We start from the raw sequence: 8,933 nt of genomic DNA, 5'->3' as shown, positions 1-8,933 counted from the left end.
TATTTTTTTAATCGAAAGTAGTTTTTATACTAGAAGATTCTACTATACAATTCGTATAAGAAAATTTGTCAAAAATAATATGACCTTTTAACTAATTATTTAAAGGTTTTTCTAACGTGTGCCCTTTAGCGCAACAAATTCACCAAAAATATTTTTGTATACAATTTTGTGACCACAAAAGATGTTAATTGTACAAGCACTAATGTATGAAAAGCTAAATGGCATCTCACAAGCACGGTGTTGTGCATACCATTGACACTAAACCCAAAAAAGAAAAAAAATCAAACTCAAGCTCAAGCTCTTAATCTCCTGATTAAAACTTAAAATGAAATATTGGATTCATATTCATTATTTTTTATCATTCATATGTAGTTTATTGAAAAAGCCCTTTATATGTAATCCGTATTTATCATTCATATTGTAATTTATACTAATTAAAGTATAGTAGATATTTCATAATTTAAAAATCATAGATTCTTATTACTTCATTATTTTTTATAACAAAATTAGTTATGCACAAATATAAGTATAAGTACTTTGTTTGTAAAAAAAAAATAGGTTGGTGAAAAGAAAAAAAAAAAAAGAAAAAAAAGAAGAAGAAGAAGAAAGAAGTAAAAGCATAACTTAAGACTTGTTTTTTTTTGGAAATTTTTTTGTTATAGCAGCCTCTAAGAGAACAATTCACAAAGACATGTCTATTTTATGTTAAAATGGTAAGCAACAGAAGTTAGTATTAATTTTGTTATAGCAGCCTCTAACAGAACAATTCACAAAGACAGGTATCTTTTATGTTAAAATGGTAAGCAACGGAAGTTAGTATTAAATTTGTCATGGCAGCCTATAAGAGATTAGTTATCTATAATACTCTCTTTGAACTACATTCGTTTGTTTGTTTGTATTTTTTTTTTTTTTTTTTTTTTTGGGGTAGCATGTGCTACCCCTTGTGCCTTAGTGGATCCGCCACTGCAATTGTTGCGATTTTAGTCAAACAAAGAAAGTGAAAACAACGTTGCTCACTAACTTGAGATTCTCAACATAGATGTACTATGGGGATGTCAATGAGTGTTACTCAAATTGGTAAGAAGGGGTTATTGTCCTTGTTGAGCAATTTTTCTGTTCACATAGTTATATAAGCTTCAAGAATCAAAATAAATATACACCATAAAATATGTTCAAACAATTTATTATGTACAAATAATGCATTCCTTATTCCTTAACCCCTACATTTTAAAATCGAAGTACTCTTTGTTTGACACCAAACTCAGGGTGCAAAACTGATGGTTAATGCCACCATGATCGAGATCATACTCACTGCCTTTAACAACCTCGAGGATGATGATGATGGAGAAGGGCTCCCATTCTTCGGAGTCTTAGTAATATCGATCATAATTTCGAATCTACATCCACGTTGTGAAGGATCAGTTGTAGTAGTCATTGCCATGTTATTGAAATTACATGCACCAGCACTCTGGTTCTTAGTCTGATAGTACATGTTAAATACATAAGACGCGTTACTTCTAGCATCCAAGTTACCACAAGAAGAGCCGTATGCAAGTGAAGTGCAGTCAGCAAATTGGCAAGCATAGCTAATGCTGCTGGCAATAGTTGAAGGAGAAGGACTCGCTTGAGGAGACATAACACACCACTTTTTAGGCAAATACTTAACCCCTTTTGCAGGAACAAGGGTTTTACCCCTTCCCATGTTCAATTGATACTTTAAACTGCCATCATAATTGAACATCCCCCAATGCCTCTCGAAGTTCCCTGGATCTACACTCTTTGCATCTTCGTCAATGAGAGAAAATATGTAAACATCTGGGGGTGTACGCCGTTTAGGAGTGCCCTTACCTTGGACGATCCTACTGACAAGACCTTGGTTAAACTTTCTAGCATTGGCTATGTTAGCATTAGGAGCACCATCAGTAGGCCATCCTACTTCCCCAACAATAACGGGCATGTTAGGGAAGCCGCTCTTCTCTAGGGCTGCTATAAGGGTGTCATAGTTGGCATCAAAGACATTGGTGTAGGTAACAGGGCCATCGACTATAGGGTGTGATCCACCCTCGAAGAAGGCAAAATCCATGGGGAAATTGGGGTCACTGTTAAGGCTGAGAAACGGGTATATGTTAACCATTATAGGGGCAGCATTATTGTTTAGAAACTTGACAATGGATATCATAAGGTCATGGATATCAGCTCGAAAGCTACCTCCTGAAGGAAGATTACTGTCAGATTGGTAAACATCAGCATTTAATGGGACTGTGGCCTTCACTTTGTGTGCTAAGCCGGCTTTGATAAGAGCAGCTTGGATATTCTGGAGTGCTGGAAGTGTAGTGTGGGTGAATTGGTCTCCATAATCTTTTAGAAATGGCTCGTTTCCAACAGCAACATATCTGACATTTAAAGATGTTAATGTTCATCCAGATTTTGCAGTTCTATGGAAAAAAAAAATACATATTTAGCTAAACAAATCCATTACAACGATATATGCACGCGTTAGTACCTTATATCAACCCCGCTGTTGGAGACATAAGTGGAGACATTCTGGTTCACCCAGTTGACAGCAGCCTGAACATTCCCAGCAAGGGATGCTAACATATTATTAGGAATTCCTACCATAACTTCAATACCTGAATTTCCAAGAGCTCTAAGTGCGCCATGGTTTGCTTCGAAGAGCTTTACTTTGTTAAACCCATTGTCCTTGAGCAGCTTCACTACTATTTCCGAGGGTAGAGGATGAGTCGAAATCACTCCCCAGTTGACACCCATACCCAGGCCGCCTGCCACTAAACATGCACCAATTATAAAGAACAACAAACACCCGTGTGATTCGTGTGATCCCATTTTCTGTAATTTTGTTTTCTTGCATTGATTTGTGGTTGTGGTCGGCCTTGAAGCGATTATATGTAGGAGTTTGAGTAAATGTTAAAAGACAAACAAATGCTGGAATAATGGGAAAGAAAGGGAAAGAGAATTCATGAAGTTATGATAAGGAATTTGATACCAAAACCTTTTGATTCGTAGCCTGCAAGAGGGAAAAAAGGGGAATCTAACAAGAAAAGAATCATGTAACATTTATGTAAATTTTCTAAGCTTATACTTTTGTTTGACTTCTTTTGGAAAAATAAACACCTTTTTTTTATTACTTTTATGCTGGATTATTTTATCTGATACCATATCATTAACATTGCCAAAAAAAGAAGAAAAGGCGTCATTTTTAAAGGGGAAATCCAATTGTTCTTCCAATCTAGCAAACTTTCAGCAGCAGAAGTTGCATCACCCTGATTTTGTACCTGTAATGCTTTTCACCTTAAGTCTGAGTTATTCCTGTTCACTTTGACCACTGTACTGTTTGAAAAAGGCAAAACTCACTAATTTCGACAATTATTTGGTTAAAAATTTTATTAAGAGGAAAATAAGGAATAAACAGCATAATTCTAACCGTGTTGAGTGTACAAAACTTCACTCAACGCTGGGAATCCGAATCTCTCAACTAGTTCATAATAATACAATAGGTTACAGATACAGCAGCAAAAGCATAGCCATCATTTGATACGCAAAACTGAGATCCAGTCTCTTGCGAGGTGAGGAAATGAACACTGACTGTCACGCCAATCCTTCTCCCTCTATCTTTTTCTTCATTTTGTACTGCAAAGTGGCGGGGGCACAATCTAACGGCGTCTCCCCTGCAAGATGTTAAATGGTAATTACAGATTGCTACTCTGAGTCAATTGTAACTACTGGTATATATGTTTTTGTCAAAAAAGCAAAAAGATCGCGTTCAGGCTCTATTCTTTAATGCCCTTATAGATTTGATCTCAACACAGTTTTATGAGCAGGACAATAAACAAGTTACCTAGAACCTGTAAGGTGTATATAGATCATAGATGAAGCCATGTAGGTCATGTAACCATTAAGGTGGAATGTGTGACATAGAAGACACCATTGCACCATGTAACTTTCAGGGAAATTTCAAGAGCTTTTAAGTACTGTACAATTTTCATTCTGGTTTAAGATAGATTTGAACATCCCAAGGGGTGCTAATAGGCCTAGCTGGCTCATGAGCAAATTGTGATCGGCTTGAGATTTTGATGGGCTAAGCTCAACTTGTGGGCCATAAAAATATTTGCATTCTGTGATTTTAAATATTGCATAAAATATAAAATTGCTTGTAATTTATACTCGTACTTCATTAACGTGGCACAGAATTTACAAGGACCATGCTTACCTAATTGCCCCACAAACCAAGAAAGGCAAATCAATACGTGAAGTGGGTACATTTTGGCCTACTTTAGCAATTCATGGTAGCAAATTGCATACCCGTACCCAATCTCATAATAGTGAACAACACTAACGGGGATCTTAAAAAATTAGATGATCTACATAAAAGAAGTGTTAAAACCTAAAAAGATATATACTTGGTTACAATTTCCAAGTTTTTGACAAAGTTAGGATTGGCTCATTATCACCCCTAGACACCTGCAACAACATAAAAAAATCTAAAAATATGTATAATTACCTAGGGAGTTCTTGCAGTCCAATCTAGCACCATGATCCATAAGGCAAAAAACTATTTCAGTTTGATTGAAAACTGCAGCCTGTAAAAAGATTGACACCATTTAATCAAAAAGGGGAGAAAAAAGAATAACCACACACTAATTGTCAATTTTAACCACCAAACTGCATTCATTTGGAAATTGGAAGTCATCTTCCAAAGAGATATTTACCAGGTGAAGCAACGACAATCCTTGCTTGTCACAATAATTTGAATCCACACCCTACCAGAAAGTAGATATATTAGTTTAAGATCATCGGATTCATCGCATAAAAGCAAGAGGGGAGCAAAATATGCAAATACCTTTTTAAGAAGATCCTTGACTCCAGCAAGATCACCACTTTTAATTGCTTCTCTTAAGCCCTGAGAAGCAAAAAGAGCACAGCTATTACTCAATCGAGCATATAACAAGGAAAAAAAGTCAGCCTTGCTACAAGATAATCTACTCTCTAATCTGCATACCTCCCCATTCACTTCGTAATTTGCCTGAGGTTTCTCTGAACCACTAGCTGAAGGACCAACAATGACACTCGAACTGCAAGCAATATTAACATTAGGTGGTTACAAGAGAACTTCCAGAAATTCATCAAATTTAAATGGATAATGTTAAGACTGTAAGAGTACACAAAAAAAAATTTATAACAAGGTATTAAAATTGTTTCTTCCTCTCATACTATACTTAATGTTAAAATAGCTAATGGAAGGTGTTGGATTTGGAGTGTTCCAAAATATGTATCACACAATTGTAAAAATCTAAACAGAAATCATACAGTTTCAAAATTCAGTATGTATAAAGTAGATGTCAGATGTCTTCAAGATCTAATGCACATTCTAAAATTAACTTATAAACTAAGTGTGAAGACAAGTGCGACCATACCCTTGTCTGCTATCTTGAGCAGAACGTCTTTGCCTTGAAATGCCATCTGTTTTCTTAGTTGTTGAAGATAAAGTTGCTGAAGAAGTGGTTACACTCTGCTTTTGAGCAAATTAAAAACAGAGCAAAATAAAGATAAAAAGTACATACTAATTGAATATGTGTCAGAAATTCCTCGAGTTTCTGGCATGTGAAACAAATGACTAGATAGCAAGTATTAATAAATGTTTCTTAACCTGCACAGGAGCTGCTGGAGCAGGTGGAAGTGAAACCACGCAAATGCACAAAGGCATACCACATTTGCATTCTGGAATATTTGATACAGGTGGCTGCAGTGCAGATGAAGTTGTATGTCCTGAGTCTTCATTTAAGTCTAAAGTTGAAATAGCTTCTGAGATAGAATGGTTTATTTGTGTTGTAGGCCCTACACTGCCATCGGTAGATCTACGCCAAAATAAATCAAATTATTGCTCAGAAACTTGTACAACTTCACACCAATCAACAAAAAGAACAATACAGAGAATAAATGTCTCAGGGCTCAAGGAGCTATAGTGACTACTCTGACTAATGATTGAATCTCAAGCATAACGTAGAGAAAGGACTAAGAGCCCAAAATAAAGACATGTTAGTGAGCATGCTTCAATTTTCTTTCAGTGACATGACAGAGCCTTCCATACAACACCTGTTGAGGATGAATCTCCCAAAAGTTATTCTAGATTTAAAAGATGCATTAAAAATAAAAGTTTCATTATTCATCAGCTCAGCTCAGCTCAGCTTAGATTTTTCATAAATTACAACTTCAATTTTGTAAGGCTATTCTTAGGAGAAAAATGAGTTAAGGTCACCCAACACAGAGTTCACGTCAAACACGACAAGGATACATGCAAGCCACTACACTAGAAATAGGCCTGGTGGGAGCATAAGAGATCACACATACAATTGTTTAATAATCACCGGCCAAAGAAACCTATTCGTTGAAACATAGTTTTTTTTTTTGGTATGTGAAAATACAAGGTAAATCTCTAACAATGCTACTTGTAACTTGTCTCTACCTTCTTCGACAGGAAATGGGAAATGGTTTGATAGCTTCATATTAAAAGGCATCATGTAGTTCTCTAATTGCATTTTGGAAGTACTAGAACAAGTGATCAGAATATCAGACTGATCACTGCCCAGTGAACACTTCCCTGTTACAAGATTATACACTGTATAAAGTCTAGTACAGCATGAGATTGATAGCTGAGGAAATATTCAAGAATATCAACCATCATGTCCAATATTCAAGTGATGTTCTATTAGGAGTAGGTGCAAGACTACAGGAGTTTTGATAAGAAGTGTTGTCTATTACACCATCCACTCTTCCTCAACTTCTTACCAAGACATATTACCATCATAGACACCTACCACATAATGGAGATGCAAAAATTTCACTACCGCATACTCACATAGAATAGGAAAACTATGGTCCTAAAAAGAAGAAGACATCTATGGAAAAACACTTACTTGGAGAAGTTGTTGAAACAATCAGAACAAACTCTAACATTGGTGTGAATGCCAAATTGTGGTAAAGGCTGAAGAAAAAGCAAATACTAACATATGAGATGCAGTTTGATCAACAAGGACCAATTTAAAAAATACCGAAAGCTAAATAGGAGAATAAATCATATAAGATCCTTACCATTTGATCAGATGAATGCTCATTACATAGGGTCCTCCCACAACATCGGCAATGATGCTGCAAAAGAAGGAAAACATGAGAAGAGCATAGCGAGAAAATAAAGACATATACTTGAGAAAATTACTTGTCTTTGGTAGCACCATCAATTCCCTCTTCTAACTCTTATCCATCACATCATTCTTAAACCTTAGCCATTATACCATCAATCTTACTACAATGCCTTAAAAAGAGGGATATACAGATTACATCAACTGCTTTTAGTAATTGCACCAATCATTGTTATAGTCCTGACCCTTCTAGTCTTCGAATGAAATTAGTTTCTAAATATAAAGTTGGACTACTCATAAGGAAAATTTATCCCACACTACCACACTGAAGAATGAGAAATTAACCAGCAAGCTACACACCTTAGAGTTAATGGGGTGAGTAGTGAAGCTAGTTGCTAAAGCAAGAGTTAAACATTTCCTATTTCTTCTCTCATCATGTTTTTTGTAAGTAGACGGTCCAAAATTCAAGTATCAGAAGTATTTTCCTTTTATTAATAGTATTTCAAATTTGAAGGATTATAATGTTAAAGTGGCTTATATTGTACTCCGTAGTGTTGAATATTAATGCTACCCCAAATGGAATTCTTGGATCCGCCATTGCTCAACTCCACTAAAAATGGGCAACCTTTTTAACCAAAATGAATGACAAACTACAAAAATGCATACTCCGCCACTGTTTAAAGACTTTAAACCCGTGATTAAATCCGCCACGCATTCCACTAGAAAAGGCGAAAAACCCTTCGAGTCTGATATTGTATCTATATACTAGAACTCTAAACATAACTCAACCATAATTGGTCAAATCAGCACACAAAATCCCCATCAAACTAATTGATCATTGTTTGAACAAAACCGCAATAATTATACTCAAATCAAAGCTTAAACTTGCTAAAAAAAACCCCAATAATAAAGCAGAAACTAACAACATAACCTAAATCCTATAATTCAACATAATTTCCAGCATCCCATGATAAATTAGATCTGATCATCAATTAAAACATACCTTAAATTGCAAACTTCCAAATAATTCAACAATTGAGCTAACTAATTACATCAAATCATCCTTCAAATTAATAAATTTCCCAATAAATCAAACACTCAAAGCAGAATTCAATGGAAATAACGGAAAAGAAGAGAATTGATGAAATACCCGACGACGAAAAGCGTTGAAGCTGCATTTACAGACGTCGCAGCGGTTAGCTTCCTGAAACGGCGGCGGCTCCGGCATCATAACTCCGGCGCCGGCGAGTTGGATCAGAGCAAAGAAGGTGGTGAGATAATAAGACTACTTCCCCCTCCGAGGAAGTATAAGTGAATTTATTCTATTCTATATTCTGCTTATAATTCTATCCACCTTTATTCGGATTCGGATTTTTAAAATGGGCTAAGTTCGGGTTCAAATCGGATTTTTTTTTTGAAATTGGATGAGATTAGGTTGGATTGGATTTGATTTTAATTGTCGAATTTGGCAATCAAAATAAGAAATTGGTGAAACATACGGAGTTGGAATAATGCAAACTTTAATTATCTCAAGTGTTTTTTGTTCTTAATCTTGGTGCTAATAAATTTACTTCGTGTATTCCAGTCAAAAAAAAAAAAAAAAAAACCAATCCGTAAATTAATTCCATTAATTGAGTCACTTAGTTTAATCGAAATTACTATTAAAATGTAAATTTGCAGTGTGACCATAACTTATTGGCAATGAAGCTTAAAAATGTACACCGTATTATGATTAGGATTGTCAGTTCGGATAATCGGATCGGGTCTGATATGGTCGGG

The 8,933-nt window shown here is 35.5% G+C and overlaps 2 protein-coding genes across 2 annotated transcripts; both read right to left on the bottom strand.

Moving 5' to 3' along the window:
- Positions 1 to 1,119: 1,119 nt before the first annotated feature.
- Positions 1,120 to 3,120, bottom strand: LOC145611767 (glucan endo-1,3-beta-glucosidase 5-like). The gene is made up of 2 exons (XM_081667132.1): positions 2,504 to 3,120; positions 1,120 to 2,393 (listed from the first exon to the last, which is right to left on the bottom strand). The coding sequence occupies exons 1-2, from the start codon at positions 2,842 to 2,844 to the stop codon at positions 1,262 to 1,264; spliced, it is 1,473 nt and encodes a 490-aa protein (XP_081523258.1). The 5' UTR covers positions 2,845 to 3,120; the 3' UTR covers positions 1,120 to 1,261.
- Positions 3,121 to 3,356: 236 nt separating this feature from the next.
- LOC145611811 (uncharacterized) lies at positions 3,357 to 8,470 on the bottom strand. Its single transcript, XM_081667179.1, has 10 exons — positions 8,305 to 8,470; positions 7,108 to 7,164; positions 6,933 to 7,000; positions 5,666 to 5,873; positions 5,433 to 5,527; positions 5,018 to 5,090; positions 4,859 to 4,918; positions 4,728 to 4,778; positions 4,520 to 4,598; positions 3,357 to 3,686 (listed from the first exon to the last, which is right to left on the bottom strand). Exons 1-10 carry the CDS (start codon positions 8,383 to 8,385, stop codon positions 3,607 to 3,609), a joined length of 852 nt encoding a protein of 283 aa, XP_081523305.1. The 5' UTR covers positions 8,386 to 8,470; the 3' UTR covers positions 3,357 to 3,606.
- Positions 8,471 to 8,933: the final 463 nt, after the last annotated feature.

The sequence above is a fragment of the Chenopodium album genome, chromosome 24, assembly GCF_948465745.1.
Source record: "Chenopodium album chromosome 24, dcCheAlbu1.1, whole genome shotgun sequence".
Classification (NCBI taxonomy): Eukaryota; Viridiplantae; Streptophyta; class Magnoliopsida; order Caryophyllales; family Amaranthaceae; genus Chenopodium; species Chenopodium album.
This window is presented reverse-complemented; position numbering and strand designations above follow the sequence as displayed.

Coding starts and splice junctions, on each gene's coding strand:
- LOC145611767 (XM_081667132.1), bottom strand. CDS start 2,844: ATGGGATCACACGAATCACACGGGTGTTTGTTGTTCTTTATAATTGGT. Junction 2,394..2,503: donor AACAGCGGGGTTGATATAAG/GTACTAACGCGT, acceptor TTTAAATGTCAG/ATATGTTGCTGTTGGAAACG.
- LOC145611811 (XM_081667179.1), bottom strand. CDS start 8,385: ATGATGCCGGAGCCGCCGCCGTTTCAGGAAGCTAACCGCTGCGACGTC. Junction 4,779..4,858: donor TCAAGGATCTTCTTAAAAAG/GTATTTGCATAT, acceptor ACTTTCTGGTAG/GGTGTGGATTCAAATTATTG. Junction 3,687..4,519: donor GGACTGCAAGAACTCCCTAG/GTAATTATACAT, acceptor AACATCTTGCAG/GGGAGACGCCGTTAGATTGT.